This window comes from Osmia lignaria, chromosome 9 (assembly GCF_051020975.1).
Source record: "Osmia lignaria lignaria isolate PbOS001 chromosome 9, iyOsmLign1, whole genome shotgun sequence".
In the NCBI taxonomy this organism is placed as follows: Eukaryota; Metazoa; Arthropoda; class Insecta; order Hymenoptera; family Megachilidae; genus Osmia; species Osmia lignaria.
This window is the reverse complement of record NC_135040.1, coordinates 13807693-13825634: the sequence shown is the minus strand read 5'-3', so window position 1 is coordinate 13825634 and position 17942 is coordinate 13807693. Positions and strand designations below refer to the sequence as shown.

At 30.6% G+C, this 17942-nt stretch overlaps 5 protein-coding genes and 1 non-coding gene across 15 annotated transcripts; 4 read left to right on the top strand and 2 right to left on the bottom strand.

Moving 5' to 3' along the window:
• Positions 1 to 524: 524 nt before the first annotated feature.
• LOC117601516 (WD repeat-containing protein 13) lies at positions 525 to 2221 on the top strand. The gene is made up of 4 exons (XM_034318797.2): positions 525 to 621; positions 693 to 1369; positions 1441 to 1733; positions 1833 to 2221. The coding sequence occupies exons 1-4, from the start codon at positions 540 to 542 to the stop codon at positions 2077 to 2079; spliced, it is 1299 nt and encodes a 432-aa protein (XP_034174688.1). The 5' UTR covers positions 525 to 539; the 3' UTR covers positions 2080 to 2221.
• Positions 2222 to 2504: 283 nt separating this feature from the next.
• Positions 2505 to 10224, bottom strand: LOC117600005 (uncharacterized). 2 transcript variants are annotated; one of them, XM_034319193.2, is made up of 9 exons: positions 9570 to 10224; positions 9354 to 9496; positions 9239 to 9262; positions 5660 to 8757; positions 5083 to 5590; positions 4781 to 5023; positions 4441 to 4567; positions 4263 to 4334; positions 2505 to 4179 (listed from the first exon to the last, which is right to left on the bottom strand). In XM_034319193.2, the coding sequence occupies exons 1-9, from the start codon at positions 9661 to 9663 to the stop codon at positions 3662 to 3664; spliced, it is 4827 nt and encodes a 1608-aa protein (XP_034175084.2). In that variant the 5' UTR covers positions 9664 to 10224; the 3' UTR covers positions 2505 to 3661. The 2 variants fall into 2 exon arrangements, with proteins under 2 accessions (XP_034175084.2, XP_034183491.2); XM_034327600.2 differs by lacking the exon at positions 9239 to 9262 and having other exon boundaries at positions 2506 to 4179; positions 9570 to 10223.
• A 412-nt stretch (positions 10225 to 10636) lies between these two features.
• Positions 10637 to 10708, top strand: TRNAQ-UUG (transfer RNA glutamine (anticodon UUG)). The gene has a single exon. It is a non-coding gene; the product is annotated as a tRNA-Gln (tRNA).
• Positions 10709 to 10874: 166 nt separating this feature from the next.
• Positions 10875 to 12667, top strand: Dph1 (diphthamide biosynthesis 1). The gene is made up of 4 exons (XM_034323724.2): positions 10875 to 11488; positions 11570 to 11877; positions 11958 to 12341; positions 12423 to 12667. The coding sequence occupies exons 1-4, from the start codon at positions 11176 to 11178 to the stop codon at positions 12651 to 12653; spliced, it is 1236 nt and encodes a 411-aa protein (XP_034179615.1). The 5' UTR covers positions 10875 to 11175; the 3' UTR covers positions 12654 to 12667.
• Positions 12451 to 17860, bottom strand: LOC117603651 (DNA polymerase delta subunit 2). 9 transcript variants are annotated; one of them, XM_034323202.2, is made up of 10 exons: positions 17808 to 17825; positions 17649 to 17707; positions 17366 to 17551; positions 16991 to 17295; positions 16698 to 16914; positions 16402 to 16636; positions 16049 to 16341; positions 15192 to 15968; positions 15029 to 15089; positions 12451 to 12586 (listed from the first exon to the last, which is right to left on the bottom strand). In XM_034323202.2, the coding sequence occupies exons 3-8, from the start codon at positions 17532 to 17534 to the stop codon at positions 15850 to 15852; spliced, it is 1338 nt and encodes a 445-aa protein (XP_034179093.1). In that variant the 5' UTR covers positions 17535 to 17551; positions 17649 to 17707; positions 17808 to 17825; the 3' UTR covers positions 12451 to 12586; positions 15029 to 15089; positions 15192 to 15849. The 9 variants fall into 9 exon arrangements, with proteins under 9 accessions (XP_034179093.1, XP_076545977.1, XP_034179173.1 ...); XM_076689862.1 differs by having other exon boundaries at positions 15192 to 15306; XM_034323120.2 differs by lacking the exon at positions 12451 to 12586 and adding an exon at positions 14719 to 14932.
• On the top strand, positions 13127 to 14602 carry LOC117604092 (class E basic helix-loop-helix protein 23). The gene is made up of 3 exons (XM_034323940.2): positions 13127 to 13537; positions 13789 to 14025; positions 14094 to 14602. The coding sequence occupies exons 2-3, from the start codon at positions 13801 to 13803 to the stop codon at positions 14325 to 14327; spliced, it is 459 nt and encodes a 152-aa protein (XP_034179831.2). The 5' UTR covers positions 13127 to 13537; positions 13789 to 13800; the 3' UTR covers positions 14328 to 14602.
• Positions 17861 to 17942: the final 82 nt, after the last annotated feature.

Genomic DNA, 17942 nt, shown 5'->3' with positions numbered 1-17942 from the left:
ATTTTAATTCAAGGCGGTCTTTTTAAAATACCACTTTACGAATGAGGTTTGTCGAACATCTGCAATTGGGGGTGTCTGGGACCCCATTGATCTTTTCAAGAACAGAGGCATGTTCAGTGTTGTTGGATCTGTAGTCACTGACGTATTTATGTAAATAAATACGAAGCTTTTAACCTAAATGAACGTGAATAAATTTCGTACTTTTATAAACAATATGTAAAAGAATCATTATTAATCACATGTGTACAATATAACAAACGAATACTTATGAATTAATGACATTTTTGAAATGTTAATGAACGTGAAAAATAAAATAGTATAATGTATTTCTTACATGAAATTGTAAATAAAACAAGGAAGGAGGAGAAATGCAAATATAAATAGAGAATACAAATATTTCATAATTGTTGTGTTTTATAAGTAAAAGTTATTTGATAGTTTAAAATGTCAGTGCATCGATAGCTTTTAATTTCAATTAACAAAATGTTATTTTTCAATAAATTTATCAGTATTTTGCACTGTAAATCTCTTTAACAACAATGCTTAGTATGTGGCATCAACAGGTATTTGCTCTTGATGCTAAATACAATGCACAGCGAGTAAATAAATTGCCCACTTTAGGTATGTGTATATTTTATAATTCGATACATTGTAATGTACTATACTGAAATATCAAAATAATTTAATTACAGGAATGCTGTATATTCGTCGCAGAAATCAATTATTAAAAGAAAAATTCAGTAAGGATCCAACAATTAGAGAAAATTATTTAAAACTTAGATCAAAGTTATTATTTTTAAGATACGGAGAAAATTTGGAACAAAATAGTCTTAGCAGTCACACAACAGAGGAAGAAAAGTCAGAGATTAAAATAAAATTGCATAATGTACAAAGAAAATCAACAGCAGAAAGTTTTGCTTTTGAAGGAGTACATCATGTTTTTGATCAACATAATGCACCTGTAACAATGCTTAAGTTTGCAAATAATGATAGGTCTAAATTATGTTGCGCGTCATTGGATGGATCGCTATCAATATGCGATGCTATCGGTACACCTCCAAAAGTAATAGCTTTATTGGAAGGTCATAAAAAAGGTGTTACTGCGTTTGACTGGAGTATCAGTAATGATCTCATAGTGTCGTCTTCTTTGGATTGTACAATAAGACTTTGGAATGTTTCAAACCCAGAAACTGGTCCGAATTGTTTAAGAACAGTTAACGATCAACAAAGAGCAGAAGTTCTATGCTGCGGATTTATACCCATAAATAATAATTTAGTCGTTGCGGGTAATTCGCAAGGACTAGTACAGATCTTAAATATATCTACTGGTATATACACTCGTGGTGGTACTTGTAAAATTGGAGGCAAAGTTAGTTCCCATTATTAAGCTATTACCATCTTATTCATAACTTCAGAAGTTTATATATTTCTCTGCTCTAGATTTTGTCATTAACTTGTGAAGGTAGTGGCGGTCTAGTGATATGGGCTGGAAATGATAGAGGAATTATTATGTCGTTTCAATTGGAACCAGGGATGGGACGATTAACGAAGTTACGGAGAGTACAAGAAATCGGTGGAATGATAACTAGTCTTTCCTGGCGTTCATGGCTTTCAAAGGATAATCCATGGCCAGCACTTTTAGTGAGCAGCGCCTGTAATGTAGTACTGCTCTATCACATTATTGATAACCATGGTTCTTTATCTCTTTGGACAAAGTACCCGATAAAACATAAGTAATACACACTTTGGTTACTATTACAGATATTTACAAAATAGTTTATAAATAAAAAAAAATATATATATATATTTATATATTTTTATATCTTTTACAGACAGCGCTTTGTGAGATCTACTTTCTGTCCACAAATGGAAACATGTTTGATAGCTACAGGTTCTGAAGATGGTACAATACATTTATTAGATTCTGCAAGAGAAGGCATGGCAGCAAAGATTAATAGACTTCAAGGTCATGCAACATCAACGCTTGCTCTGTCTTTTAATTATGACGAATCTCTTCTTGCATCTGCGGACTATCAAGGACTTATTATTTTATGGCGTAATCGTGAACGTCATATATAAAAGAAATAAAGTAATATAGAAAATAGTTTTATAAAAATAATTGTTCTAAATTTTAAATAAATTAATTACTCTTAAATTGATCTTGATTATTTAAAAAAAATGGTTTTATATAAACATGTGATGTTTACAATGAACAAGTAGTAATGGTATAGGAAATAATAATAATGGAACATGTTTTGCACAAATCGGCATCTGTTTTATATAACAATATATTAATTGTTCTCTATTAATATCCTATGTGTTATAATGAGCATAAAGTTAGCATTATTAATAATAGTAATCATGATGATAACAGTAATAATAATAATCGCAATGGTAGTAAAATCGTATAATAACTGCAATGCTATTAATAATATTCATAGGATACATGTTTTTAATTTTGAACATATAATGAAATTATGTATCAGTACAAGTGTTAAATATGTTATTATTTATTTTTTGTCTTTTATTAGTCTAATCTATTCCGTTGTTATGCTATGAGTTAGTTTTATTGTAGCAATATTGAAAACATTGAAAGATTTTTTTGTTGTGAAAGTTGCATACCATTAATCATAATAATTAACTTATCATTGGTATTTGTTGTTCTAATAATCAAATAAATACTTACATATTGTGAATTCAATATTTAATACCATGTTTATAATAAACAACATTTCTTTTTCTCTGCACTTGTATCTCTTCCTAAAATTTACTAAATTTTGTTCTCCCATAAAAATTGAACATTAAAAATTATTGAAAAACTATGTAATCTGCTTATAAAATATTTAAAAATAATATGCAGTGAAGTACAGTAGCATTTTTGATGCTACTTTTATTTGAAAATTTACTATTCTTGATTTACCAATCGACAGAAATAAAAGTGCACAAATTGTGCCAATCACAGTTCTAGTAAAAATAACAAATAATACATTTATAAAATCATCTGTGCATCAATTATTATACACTTCTTTTAAACTAAACCTTGAGACCTGATTCTAGTACTGTCTCTTGATACTATAATACTTTTAGAGTAGAGAGCTGGGTTTCTACTAATACAATTTTAGTATAATATCGAGAAAATATCATATTTAAAGGTAACGATAAACGAGAAACAATATGAATTAGTTACCATACATTATTGATCAAATAATAATTACATTAACTTATGCGAACGATACTTCTTTGACCGTAATTGAACGATGTTTGATAAATATTTACACGTGAAATGAAATTACTCGTTAATTTTAATGTAGCTTTTGCAAATCGATTGTCTGCTATTAACGATTAATATTTATATGATATTTTTTATATCGTTACGAAGCTATTTGTATAAAAAATTATGTCATTATTAGCTCTATATATACGAATGCATTTCTATGTGACAAATAAAAATTATACAGTTTAATGCTATAGACAATCGATCGAATCTCAGCCACAATAAAAATTTGCTACATCTTATTTACAATAATTTGAGATTCATTTAATAATGATCTCACTGAATAGAGTAATTACTATACCTTTGCAACGAAATTATTTCGGACGGATTTCAGCTAAATTATCTCTTAAAATTTTACTATCGATTTTAAAACGTGTTAGTCATGAGTCAAAACACTGTACTTGTAGGCTCGATTTTTTCTTGACTATCACACTCGGCACTTTTTCCGGTAATCGGATCGAAACTTTTTTCTTGTTGAAGATCGTCGGGAGGCACCATTGGTAAAGTATTATGATTTAAGGAGTTCGACAAAATGTGTTGGTCGTGTGTAAAATTAATAGTTTGCGACGTCGAGTCTAATTCCATTCCTTTGTCGCCCAACTGTTCCGTATCCCCTTCTTTCAATTGTTTTATGGTAACAAATGGTGCGCCATTTGTAGATAAATTTAATTTTAAACGATTTCTAGTATGTCTTAATTCTCCTAATTGATGTTGTTGGCCATAATTACAATCGTTTAGTAATTCTAATTTATTTTCTTGTGCTTCTAGTCGATTACCGTCTACTTCATCTTGTTCTTCGCTCATCGATGTAGAAGCACCAGGAAAGAATTGACTAACATATTTACTGTCGCTAGCTTGAAATTGAAATGGACGATTTGAACTGCTTACAAAAAATTCTTCGTTTCCTGAAACCGAAATAAGTTAGTATTATAAATTCAAATCTCTTATTAAATTTTATTCGAAAACCAATAAGATATTAAAAGCGTACCAGTCTGATTAACATCATCATAATCTAAGGGGTATAGATCTAATCTTGGTTCATCTATCATTTCTTCCCAATCTAAAATAGAAAGAAATAATTAGATCAGTTAGATTGTTTAATTTTTAAACAAATACTATCAATTATATATAAAATATTGTAATTCTCTAAAATATTTAAATTATACCACTATATGAAGTTGGCTCCCATGTAGTAGTTGTCTCTCCTTGATTTTCTGCACTCAATGTCTCCTTTGGATATTCATATACACAGTGATAGCGTTGTTTCTTAAACCATACACTTTTCTTTTGATCCTGAACAAATTATACATTATCAGTTCGATGAAAATTATTAAATTATATTTACATTGTATTCAAATAAATAAATAAATATTTTATATGTAGATAACACACCTACCAAGTCATCCTAGCAGCAAGAATGACAACGAATTAGACATACTTATATTACATTAAAAAAAAAAAAAAAAAAAAGAAAAATGATGAATATCAAATTATTATAAATCTTACATTAGTTTTTAACGTTTTATCAGGGGATCTTAATGCCGAACGATGAGGAGCTAACGTTGCATTCCAAGCAGATGGTGTAAACTCTTCTTCTTCCTCTTCCTCTTCCTCTTCCGCATCTGCTTCTCTTTTTTTCCCTTCTTTTTCTACTTCTTCATCCATCTCCTCTTCAATATCATTCACCACTGCTTCTTCGTTATCACTTAAACTCTTTCGAACTTGTTCAATGTGTGGTTCACTATATCGCTAAAGAATAATGTAAAATGATTATTATATAATAAATACAATTTGTGTAAAATATATACCTTCCAAATAAATTCTCCAGAACTAGAACTATTATCTTCCCCCTCTTCCTCCTCCTCCTCATCATCATCCTGACTACCCCACTCATGCTCAGTTCCAAAACTCGTAGACATTAGATTATCCTCTAACGGCAAAGGCAGTGGCAATGGAAAGGACTGTTGCCATTTAGATTCTTCTTCAGGACTTGGTAAAGGTGCTCCTCCGCTTGGAATCATGATATGCGATTTATCATCCCTAGAACGAACTATGGAACAATTATAATCCAAATTCTCGTCGTCGGAAAGATCCTCGTTGGTTGTGTCTCTGTCATCATCCTGCAATTTCTCGTCTGAACCGTCAAATAAAATCATTTTATTTGTTCGGGTATCGATTAATAATATATCGTCCGATCCAACGGATTCTTTCGACGCGATTGACACGTCTCTTGAATTCGATATTAATGATTCTGAAGTAAGAGTACTTTCTCGTTCCTCTTGGATTGGACTGAGTGGAGTACCATACACGTTATACCTGCATTTTAAATAAATAAATTAATCAGTGCCACAATAGAAAAAGTTATTGCTAGAAATTGAAAGTTACCTTATTGAAATACCCACTCCTCCACTGCCTTGATTAGAAGAATCCTCATTATCATCATCGTCATCCCATTTATTCTCTATGTCGTTAGACATAGGATGATCATCATCGTGCGTTTCTAAAGGTTCCACAACAGACATTTGAGCACATGGTAATTTCTCTCTAAGTTCATTTCGAATAGCCGTCACAAATTCTTCTTCTATTTCAAACGATACATAAGAATTATCGCTCCTTAAACTCATCGTAGAACTATCTTCATCATCCTCGTGTATGCTTTCCTTTTCATGTATCCTCTCGCTTTTACTTTCATTTTCATTCTCATATTCACTCTCATTTTCATTTTCACATTCACTCTCATTTCTATTTTCACATTCATTATCATTTTCATCTTCATGTTCTAATTCTTGATTGAAATAGTTTGTCTTCAACGGTGAATTACTCTGCATTAGTTGAACAACAGGCTTAGAATTATCTTCTTCCACCGATTCATTGATTCCTTCTAAATCGACATTAAAACTAGAACATTCATTATTTTCTGTTTCAGATTTCTCTTCGTTCGTACGAATTATTTTACTATCTTCTACGTGATTAATCGAAGATAAGCTTTCTTCTATGGTTCTTTCAGATCCTTGTAATGTTGAATAATACTCAGCATCAAGAATAGTATCAAGTTCAAATAAAATCTGTAGCTGTTCTTCTTCCGTACACGTAGGTACATTTACAACAGAATCGGCAGAAGTTGATGGGACCGAAGGACAAACGTTCTCTTCTTCTTCACAGGATTCTTTATCTCTGAATCCAGAATCAGAGCTTTGCTCGTCGTCGGGTGTAGACAACTGCTTCCTTTCTTCTTCAGCATCATTTGGCAAACATTTTCGTTCGACATCCACATCATTTACATTATACGAAGTACATTTTGTAAACTCTGATGTATCTGGCGTAGATACACTGGTTACCATCAATTCTGGCGTACCGTTATTTTGCTTTTTAGACGATGACTCTGGGCATTCGTTAAATTCACCTTCGTTCAAGAAACCAGGTACTTTCTTTTCTAAAGCAGAATCCAACGCATGATTCCAGAGTACTACATCGACTAAATTACTTTCGTTGCTTTCAAAATTAACCGAAAAATTATCAGAAAAACACGTATTGTTGTTATTTTCATGTTTAGGTACATTGTTACATTCGGACTCGTTATTCTGTTTCAACTCTTCAAAGGATCTATCATCAGGTACATAACGAAGAAGAGGAAGATTAGGTTCTCCTTTTGATAAAAGTCTTAATACGTGTTTGTCATTACGTGTTTCTGTATTTACACTTGCGACAGATGGTGCATCGATGCTCGTGGTAGATTCTTTATCATCTAACGATAATCTTAAAATTGGCGTTTGACCATGATCCATAGTTAACGTTAATAATTTTGGCCTTTCTGAATTATCCAGTGTTTTGATTTTATTAGCATTATTTGGAAATGGATCCCGTAATTTTCTCAACGCTTCATCAAATTCATCCGTACGTGCGCTATGTCTAAGATCGCTATCGCTACCAGTAGCTGGTAACCTTTTCTTTCCATGTTTTTCTGATACTTGAGTTCCCATTGATATTTCGGCATCAGAATCGAAATCGATATGTACAAGTACCATTAAATCGGTGACAGATTTAGATTTCTGTTTCACTTTCTCTGTATAAACTCCTTGTTCAATTCTACCTTTCCAACTTTCCTCTTCGGTTTCCGAACCGGACTCGTGCTGAACGATATTTTTAACATTTGGTACGTTTTTCACTAATTCACCTGGTCCAAGACGGAACGACGATTGCCGTGGTGTGTCGTCAACGATGGTAGTCCAGTAATCTGAATCGATACTACCTCGAAGATCTTGTAAGCTTGCACTTCGTACATGTTTAGTCGTATTTATTCGCAAACTCTCCCATCTTTGTTCAAAGTCCAGATATTCTGTATGTTCATTCAAGAGGAATCGCTTCACCTCATCCAAATTCGGTCTTTTCTGTGGATTTAAATTCAAACATAAATGAATCGTTTGATATATGTTTGACGGACAGTTTTCTAGGTAGGTTTGCAACACTTGTATACCGTTTGATAAAAGATCAGTTCTTAGAGATAACAGCATCTGAATAACTTGTTCGTCGCTCTTATTGTGATACGGCCTGTTTCCCCATGTAACGATTTCCCAGAGAAAAATAGCGTAACTCCACATGTTTGCTTGAAACGTAATCTCTCTTGTTTCGATAGTGGTATCGGTACATTCAACGCTTTCTGGTGCTGACCATCTGATAGGTAACGCACGATCTCCAACCACATAATAATCTTCTGGATATTTCTCCACGCCAGTACCGTAATCCCCCAATTTCGCAGATAAATCCGATGCTACTAAACAATTTCTGGCAGATAGATCTGTATGTACAAATCCGTGACTGTGCATATGTTTTAAACCAGTAAGAATGTCCATCGCCAATCGAATTGGAATATTTTCTTTAACAAGTGCTTCTTGAGACTTTTTATCACGGTTCGATAATAGGAAACCTTTCAGATCGCCTGCCGGGCACGATTCAAATAGTAGTAGATACGGATCTGTTTCCAGGCAGAAACCTAGCAGAGTCAAGATATTTTGATGATGTAATTTTAAATACGGTGTAGCTTCACCAAGAAACCAAGCTTTCTCTTTCGTAGTAGCTTCTTCTGTAAGAATTCTGACAACAACACCACCATTTTTCGAAGTCCTTCTATGCCCTTCCAAATCTGCACGACCTTCTACAACTTTTCCAAACCAACCATGACCAATTTCTCTTAAATACTTTAATTTTTCTCTAGGTACGCATAACTCTTCCGTGTTAAACCATTCGTGACAATGTTCCGGGAGAGCGTTAGAATGAGAATCGTGTTTTTCAAAAAAAGACGTCGATAACGGCAATGGTTTAGGTTTTGAAGAATTTTTAGTGCCAGACATAATATGCTCCACGGGTAACGGTTCAAACTGCACTCTGTCCGCAACAGCCAACATTCTTGGAACATCTAACTCTAAACCATCAACAGAGCTCTCGAATACTGACTCCTGTCCAATATTGTTTCCATCTTTGAATTCCTGAAATATGAAAATATGATTATGTCCACTGATCTTCCTTTTACAAAAACAGGAAACATAGACAGATAAAATGCTCTACATGATTATCATTATATATGTTTGTTAATCATACTTATTAATATTGCTTAGTAAATGAAATATGTTTTATTATTTGCAAATAATAAACATGCAACTACTTTGAAATATTCAAGAACAATATTAATTATTTCTATCATGATAAAAATATCTAGTATTTGATTGCATACTTGAAAATAACAAATAACTACCATAACTCTTTTCATATTCATAACAATAATTTAATAACTATATCTTTAAAAATCATGATATCTAAATTCTTATTTCAAAAATGCTCTCATACTTTGAATTATATTTCTACCATATTTTAAACATTAATAATAAAGCTACTTAATCTTTTAACAATTTTTCATAAAGTACTGTTTTTCAAGTTTTTAATGCACAACATTCATAGCTTTACAGTTACCTGGTTGCATTTTTCTGCTTTGTCCTATAATTAGAAACGTATAAATCACTGTTAAGATATTCATTGTCCAGAATAATAATTTTTACAGATAATATTACATCTGATAATGAATTACCTGAAAGCCTTTAGGTCGTCTAGGTCTTCGACAACACAGACATCCAACTAAAGTAAACGCTGTTGCAGTTACGCTCAATATACCAAGTGTGTATTGTATCCAGTATCGTTCCCATTTTGATGAAGCATAGATTGTTGACAAATCTATTACGAGTAAAATAACCTCTCATTTGCAACATGTTATTCCATTAAATGTCGAAATATACAACTAACATACCTGTTTTTATCGAAGACGATACAGGATAAGCTGTTAGAGTTGGTAGACCCGCCCAAAACAGCCAACATATCCAGCATAATATAATATTCAGCATTGCGCATTGAAACCTTTCAATGATGATCGTGATCTATTTAAGTCATTCTTATAAAATTTATGACACCTCGAAGCGTTGCATGATTGATAAAAACAGAGGATCTTTCAAATCGTAACAAGGTTCTAATTTTACGACACACGAATCACCGTTTTTCGTAATCTCATGTTTCTGATATCTACAATATATTGGAAACTAGCTTCGATTGTAAAAAATGCTGTTAAATGAGTATGTCACAGCAACGTTGAAATGTTGTAACAGTATGTAAAATAGAAATACACTTTTTTTAGGGAAACCACCTGGGCCAAGCATGATACGTATCGTGAAACGAATACAATACAATCGGCCACGGTCCGGTTAGAAGGTAGGTGTAAAATCACCACGCTTGCCAAACCCAGTTCTATTCTTGCGCCTCTATTCTCTCTGTTGCTCTCTTTCTACTTACAATATAATACTACTGTAAAATGTATATTCCGACTAGACGATAGCTCCAGGCAGTGACATTTTAATTAACGTACTACTATTCAAGAATATAATAAATTCAGAAAAAAAGAATAGACAATCTTTATTTCCTTTTACTATTGTTTTATAGTAGAGAGTTAATGCAACCAGTTCATTTTAATACCGATTGTGTTCTATAAAAATGACGATCTTTTTATCAAATTATTAAGTTAATAAATGTATAAATACATATATGTACATATAATAATCAGTGTTATTTATCTTAAAATAACCATTTTCAGTAATTATAACAGTTTAATAATTTTATGTTTCAAAATTAAAGTTATGCAGAGAAATGACAATAAGCGATTACAGCAGTAATATATTACATTTCTTGACAGCTGTTTTATAATCTAGATAATTAAATTAGGTTAATATAATAAATAATTTTATAAAAATTAGTGTATCACATATATTCATATAAATATTATAATTATTAAATTGAAAACAGAGTAATAGAAAAAGTTTTACAAAAGGTCCCATGGTGTAATGGTTAGCACTCTGGACTTTGAATCCAGCGATCCGAGTTCAAATCTCGGTGGGACCTGTAAGAGAGATTGTTCTCATTTTTTTTTCTTCCTTCAGACAATTACTTTTCTAATAAAAATGTATTATTAAAACTGATCAAAACTATAACAATTTTATAGTAATACCATTATTTATTATTATTTAAGATCTCATTTTGATACGACAAAAAATATTGCAATTATTTAGAGGGCAGCACTAGTTGATTTCAATTTCGAAAGCTAGTCAGATGATTTTTAACCTCTTGTTCGTGAAACTTGTAAAGAAGTAGTATTCTATGAATAAATTACATAAAGTTTTATTAAAACTGGTAAAAATTGCAGAAAATGTTACATTATGATAATTGTATACTGTATACAAAGCAAATACATTATTAGTAAAATAATTATTTAAATACAATGTATACACTATTTAAAAATGTTTCTAATTTTGTAAAATAAACGTAAATTTATTTTTTGTTCATTAAATTATTTTAAGAAGTGTGCAATCATGAGTGAAGGGTGTGATTCAGTAGTGGTAGTTAAAGCAAAACCAGTTCGCAAAGTATTTAAAGCTCCATTCAAGATAAATAAAATCCCTGAAGAAATCTTAAATGATCAGTTATTAAATGCAGCTATTGCTGCATTACCTTCTAATTATAATTTTGAAATACATAAATCAATATGGAGAATTAAAGAGGCAAAAGTAAAAAGAGTTGCATTACAAATGCCCGAAGGACTTTTAATGTATGCTACAACTATAGCTGATATAATAGAAGAGTTTACAGAAGCAGAAACAGTTATAATGGGAGATGTTACTTACGGTAAAAAATTATAATTTTGTTTGATGAATATATAAGTTTCTATGGACTTGATTTTTAATTAAATTAATAAAATATTTATAGGGGCATGCTGTATAGATGATTATACTGCAAAAGCATTAGATGCAGATTTTTTAATTCATTATGGACATTCATGTTTAATACCGATTGATCAGACAGTTGGTATTAAAGTACTTTATGTATTTGTCAATATCAAAATTGATACTTTACACTGTATCGAATGTTTACAAGCTACCTTACCAATTACAACTAAAATAGCACTTGTGAGTACCATACAGTTTGTAAATACATTACAAGCAGTCGCACTGGAAATGAGAAAAAATGGTTATGAAATATCTATACCACAAAGTAAACCATTAAGTCCTGGTGAGGTACGTATGCTTATGATTACTTTATAGAATATAGAGAATTATTAAATTGTACATTTCACAAGATTTATATTTTTATAAAGATTTTAGGTTGCACAGCACCACAAATTCGATGCGTTGATGCAGTTATTTATGTGGGAGATGGTCGATTTCATTTAGAAGCAGCAATGATTGCTAATCCAAAGTTACAAGCATTTCGATACGATCCTTACGAAAAAAAAATGACACAAGAATTTTACAATCATGAAGAAATGCTAAAAACTAGATTAACGGCGACCGAACATGCAAAAGAAAGTAGTAGATTTGGATTGATACTTGGAACTCTAGGAAGACAAGGAAATATTAATGTTCTGAGAAATATAGAAAATAAAATTAATTCACTAGGAAAAGAATACGTGATTATATTACTCTCAGAAATATTTCCAGATAAAATTAAATTATTTAAGGGTATCGATGCTTTTATACAGGTAATATTATTGTAAATTACACCTGCATAAATGCACGGACACAATTGTATTTGTAAACATATCATACATCATATGTTGTAGGTCGCGTGTCCACGGTTGAGTATAGATTGGGGTACAGCATTTGAGAAACCATTTCTTACACCATACGAAGGAGCTGTTGCTTTGAAAATGGTCAATCACAACGGTGAGAAACCATATCCTATGGATTTCTATGCTTCTATTAGTCTTGGTCCATGGACTCCTAACTATAAGGAATGTGATTTAGAGAAACAAATTGATACTTGTTGTGGTAAATGTAAAGATAAAACATAAATAATAAAAATTAATCTAATCTATTATTATGAACCAAATTATTATTTAAAAATTCCTAAACCTTTTCTTATTCTATTTCAATGATTTTTAGGATGATTTTTTGCAAATAAATATTCATACATTTAATAATAAGTGTAGTAATTTATAATAAACATGTAGATGTATTGAAATACATTATATGCTTTCCCTGGTGATAGGGTGATTATACAAAGATACAAGGGTCCGCGTGGGCGAATTACGTCATACGCCCACCTGTAGCCGCGCACACGTATAAAGCTTTATATGTGGTCGCAGAGTAGATTAAAAAAACAATTATTACAAATCGTTAAATTTTGTTTGCATTTGAATTTACATATTAACAAACATATTTAACGTAAATATATTTTATACGTATCGTTATCGATTTAAATTTCTAAACTTTTAAATAAATTACAAATAATCAATGATAATTTTTCGTTGTATTATTTGATCAATATTGTTTTTCGATGAATTAATTTAAATATGTAATGTTTAAAAATCATTATTATAAAGTAATTACTATATAAATGGAATAATATGGAAGATAAAATGCTATGAAAATGTTATTATGAAAAGGTCACGGGGTAGATCGCATAGATCCCAGGGGTAGAAGGTTGTTTCGGCCGCACCCCGGCATCGCGACGTCAGTCGATGTTCCAACGTGGCTCAACAAGTACACGCGGTAGCGTGCAGTTAGTTCAAATATTTTAAAATGTTTCGCACAATATAAGTTGGTTATTCCTTTATTTTATTGAAAAATATATTGAAGAAAAGCACAATAAACAATTATTACTTCAGAAATATCAATATTGTTGTAGTTATTTGTTCACTGAACAAATAATAGTAAAACATTACATTAGCGAACTGTAAGTACATAAACATAATTTTGACAATATTTTTGTTGGTATCAAATAACTTGTCTTTTTATTTAATTAAGGATATTTGTTCATAGATTGATGTGAAATACTGTTTACTAAATCATTTCATCTATTATTTAAAATTCATTATGAATACTAATGAAGTTAAATTACTGATTATGTTTAAAAAAAAGAAAAGCAGAAGATACTATCGGTAATGTTAATTCATACAATAATAATTGTATTATTAATTTTGAAAGGAATATTTTTGAATGACATCCAAAATAATGAATGGGGATAAGTGGAAGGGAAAGTGGCCTAAACAGCAATCGCAGGCTAATAAAACAGTAAGAAGGAATATTAGGCGAAATGAAAAGTCTGGATTAAAATTAGCAAAATCCTCTAGAGGAACAACACCTAGAGAGAGAACTCTTAGAAGACTGGAGAGTAATGAAAGAGAAAGAATGAGAATGCACAGTTTGAATGATGCATTTCAGGTAAAAAAAAATATTTTCAATCATCTTTACATAGGATTATACAAGATTTAAATTATTCCATTTTATAGTCATTGCGTGAAGTAATTCCACATGTAACTAAGGAACGACGATTATCCAAAATTGAAACATTAACTCTGGCAAAAAATTATATAGTTGCCCTGACAGATGTGATATGTGAAATGAGAAATGAAGAAAAAGCTACAGATCAGCGAATAGAAGTTTCAGAATCTCAGGAATCATCCAAAAATATGAATATTTGTCTAAATATGAATATTCCAATTCCTTCAAAATCTTGTAGTTAGGGAACTTTTAATTTTTATCAGAATCAAAGATTTATGAAAGAACACAATTCTAAGAATAATGCAGGCCTATAAAATGATGAAAATTATTTTTTAACGTTGAAGTTGGTTTCAATATTAAAACTACTTCAAGAGTACTCTGATTGAATTTGTCAAAGCTTTATATAATTTATATATTGAAAAAAAAAGAAGAAAGTAACTTATATAACTTATAAATTAATGCTTAATTTAAATCTTTCTTTTTTTCAATTTATTTATACCATTTTAGAAAGATTATATAAACTATTGTGCCAAAAAATAATGATATTTTCATATTATAAAATAGTATTATAGTATTGAAAAAGATTAATGTTAGTGGATGTGTATATGATATCAAAATATTTTCTGAAATTATTTTATAATTATGAAATGCATGGTATATTGTTCCAAAATATTAAATCAAATACTGTTTATGCAGGAAATGCCTATACTATGATACATATACATGTGCAGCTAAAATATAATTTTATTGATGTAAATTCTAGATTATTGATTTACATTTTCTACCATTTATGATATTATTTGACTTTTTATTCCAGTAAAGCATCTGCATAAGCACTGCAGATCCACTGTATTTAGGAAAATAATGAAATTTATTACATTAATATATTGTTATTTAGATTGGAAATAAATATAAGAAAAGGAGGCAATCCACGAAGTCATACCGGCATACTGCAATGATTTTTCCGTTGTAGACATCACTTTGTGTTATGTTACATGTCATATCTACAAAAAACACTAAATATTAATTAAACATAGTAGTTTACAACTAACTGTAAGAAAAATGATAAAATCGAAAGTTGTATTCTTTTAAAATAATACACTAACCTCTGGATGATCCAGGAAGTATTGTATGTAGTTAAATATTTATGCCCGATACTGACATCAGTAGATCACTGTATATAAATCAGTAGCTGGTCACTATCGAAAATCCCGAAAAAATCTTGAAAAATTGTTAATTAATTCACTAAAAATGCAATCACTTCGTCCGGTAAAGAAACCATAACAAAAATTTTTAGGCAGTGACTACAGATACAAGAAGACTGGACATGCCTTTGTTTTCGAGGGGTCCCAGACACCCCAGAACATGCAGAGAGCACAGCCACGTGGGGAAATCTTGCATAAGATCCCCCACCGACCCCTGGGGGAGTGTCAGATTCCTACTGACTAAAACCCCATGGCGACCGAATTATCAAGCTTTTTACGATATAATGAAAATAATTGAATTACGAGCTTTTCAAGCTCGTCATGATCAATATTATACCCAGTATATAAAAAAAACTACTGTAAGATTTAACTTACTGTAAACATGAAGAAGGAGCAAGTAAATCCATTATATTTATAGAATAAATAATATATTTGCTATGTACAATTTCTGTTAATAATATATAAGAAACTTTCATTATTTCTTTTACAAACTCATCATTATATACTTCGTTCCCCGTTTGTAACAATACTTTAAGATATAGTAATTGAATGTATTAAATTAATTAATAGCAAAAGAAACAGGCCAAGATTTTAAATTCTCTAAATCAACTAACACAACTGTTTGTGTCTCAGAAAATTTTGGAATACATATCAACCTAACCATTTGTCCTTCCTCTGCTGTGGATATATGCTCTATATTATCAAGACTATTTTCTTATGACAATCTAAAAATAAAAAGCAAATAAAAATATTCTTACCTGTGAATAGTTTAGTATCATATTTATCCATGTTACCAGCAAAATATACATCAGGACACTCTGTCATAACAAATGGATCAACCTCATCGCATGGATAAGTTGGAATAGTGTCTGGCCCAGTTGGTGCATAATGTTGCCAATCTAATGTACGTTTCAACCATGTTAATGGTGAAACATTAGCAATATCAGCTACTTTCATAATATCTGTAATAGGTTGACCACTAGATCCAGCTACAATACAAGAGTTGATACTACCAATCCATGGATTAGTTGCTCCATAGAAGCTTTTAAACCTAAATTATATAAATATAACAAATATTTTGTTGTTTTATGACACACAGATGTTATATTACCTAGCACATTGGGGCAAGATGCAAGGATGAAGTGGCTGCTGAGGTATTGTATGACATGTTGGATCAAACTCTCCAGGCATTAATATTACAGGGCAATTTTGCACTATAGGACAAAGAAAATTGTCAAGTTTATGAGTTGCCATTGCAGTTTTTTTGAACACACTTTCCTCATGTGTTTTATTTTCAAAATATCCTTTATGATTATGAATTTCCACAGATCCTCTTATGATATTTCCTAAGTTAATATGATCATTAATTACTTCAAATTGTTATTACACCTAATACAAACTAAATACCTGCTATAATAATACACACAATGGATGCCACTTCTTCTTGATTTCTCTTACAACCGATCATTCCAGTTATCCATTCAGACAAGAGACTTAAACTTAATGATTCTGTATTATTTACTAAATCTAATCCTGACATTATTAAAATTTTTCCTTTTCTTGATGATAACTGGTTACATGTTGATGGTTTTGGGCAACATCCTGGTAAACACCAATCTATCACCTGCAATTAGTATGCTTTATGTATCAGAGCTAAACAAATTATTTTAAATGTGTGGTAAAATAATATTAATATTTACTGAAAATGCACCATTTTCCAATTCCCGCCCCAATACAGCACAAATAACACCAGTAACTACATCTTTAACGTTCACGTGATTACCGTCCAATTTAATACGTAATACTTCATCCTCCAAATACAATATGTCTTTAGATGATGCATAATTTGTCCTAGCTGGTTGAGTTACTAATTGTAGTTCTTTGCCAAGTTCGCGTAATATTGACGGCTTCAATTCTTGATGTTTATATAATGTTCCTATTAAGATACAATTTTTACTTTCATTTCTTTCAGAAAGTTCGGCGAGCGTAACAATTTCGTGCTGGGCTGAAATAACATAAGTTAGAAAAATAACCTGAAATTTATAAACAACAGTAATCTCTGTAAATAAATTTACCCCATTTGAGTTTTGCTTTTTGTATAAGATGCTTTCTTAACGCTGCTAATCGTGCAATGTATGTGTTACAATATTGCTTTTTAAAATCCCTTGAAACGATTTTAAACTTTCCAAAATCTTGAAACTCGAATGATTTGCGACGATATACTAATGGCGGATCAACTTCCATTTCAAAAATTGACTTTCCTACAAATATAATATATTATGTCACTTGCAAAAAATTAACATTAATTGCAAAACATTGGAATATTAAAAACAAAACAAAAATATTTAATGCACATACATTCTTGACTGTGTGTATAAGTATACTCCACTTTTAAATATGACTCATATGAGTTTTATCTAAATAAAAAAATGTTTAAACTTGTAGATATAGGCGCTTGATTTGAAATACAATAAATATATATAGCATTCAACATTTATATGCAAAATAATTATTTACCTTTTTAAGACTGTAAGTTTTATTTTCAATTTTGAATTGATTCTATTCAAAATTAGTATATAAACATTGTATTTAAAATGGATTAAAAATTCAATTACTAACAATGCGTATGAAATAATTTATTTTACATTGATA

What these genes read in the sequence shown, in the direction of transcription:
- Dph1 (XM_034323724.2), top strand. Translation starts at nt 11,176, where the DNA reads ATGAGTGAAGGGTGTGATTCAGTAGTGGTAGTTAAAGCAAAACCAGTT. An exon ending in AATGGGAGATGTTACTTACG is followed by an intron (nt 11,489 to 11,569) that starts GTAAAAAATTAT and finishes AAATATTTATAG; the next exon opens with GGGCATGCTGTATAGATGAT. An exon ending in GTATCGATGCTTTTATACAG is followed by an intron (nt 12,342 to 12,422) that starts GTAATATTATTG and finishes CATATGTTGTAG; the next exon opens with GTCGCGTGTCCACGGTTGAG.
- LOC117601516 (XM_034318797.2), top strand. Translation starts at nt 540, where the DNA reads ATGCTTAGTATGTGGCATCAACAGGTATTTGCTCTTGATGCTAAATAC. An exon ending in CTTGTAAAATTGGAGGCAAA is followed by an intron (nt 1,370 to 1,440) that starts GTTAGTTCCCAT and finishes TCTCTGCTCTAG; the next exon opens with ATTTTGTCATTAACTTGTGA. An exon ending in AAGTACCCGATAAAACATAA is followed by an intron (nt 1,734 to 1,832) that starts GTAATACACACT and finishes TATCTTTTACAG; the next exon opens with ACAGCGCTTTGTGAGATCTA.
- LOC117600005 (XM_034319193.2), bottom strand. Translation starts at nt 9,663, where the DNA reads ATGCTGAATATTATATTATGCTGGATATGTTGGCTGTTTTGGGCGGGT. An exon ending in ATCGTCTTCGATAAAAACAG is followed by an intron (nt 9,497 to 9,569) that starts GTATGTTAGTTG and finishes TACTCGTAATAG; the next exon opens with ATTTGTCAACAATCTATGCT. An exon ending in GGAGTGGGTATTTCAATAAG is followed by an intron (nt 5,591 to 5,659) that starts GTAACTTTCAAT and finishes TTTAAAATGCAG; the next exon opens with GTATAACGTGTATGGTACTC.
- LOC117603651 (XM_034323202.2), bottom strand. Translation starts at nt 17,534, where the DNA reads ATGGAAGTTGATCCGCCATTAGTATATCGTCGCAAATCATTCGAGTTT. An exon ending in AAAAGCAAAACTCAAATGGG is followed by an intron (nt 17,296 to 17,365) that starts GTAAATTTATTT and finishes ATGTTATTTCAG; the next exon opens with CCCAGCACGAAATTGTTACG. An exon ending in TGGAAAATGGTGCATTTTCA is followed by an intron (nt 16,915 to 16,990) that starts GTAAATATTAAT and finishes TACTAATTGCAG; the next exon opens with GTGATAGATTGGTGTTTACC.
- LOC117604092 (XM_034323940.2), top strand. Translation starts at nt 13,801, where the DNA reads ATGACATCCAAAATAATGAATGGGGATAAGTGGAAGGGAAAGTGGCCT. An exon ending in GTTTGAATGATGCATTTCAG is followed by an intron (nt 14,026 to 14,093) that starts GTAAAAAAAAAT and finishes TCCATTTTATAG; the next exon opens with TCATTGCGTGAAGTAATTCC.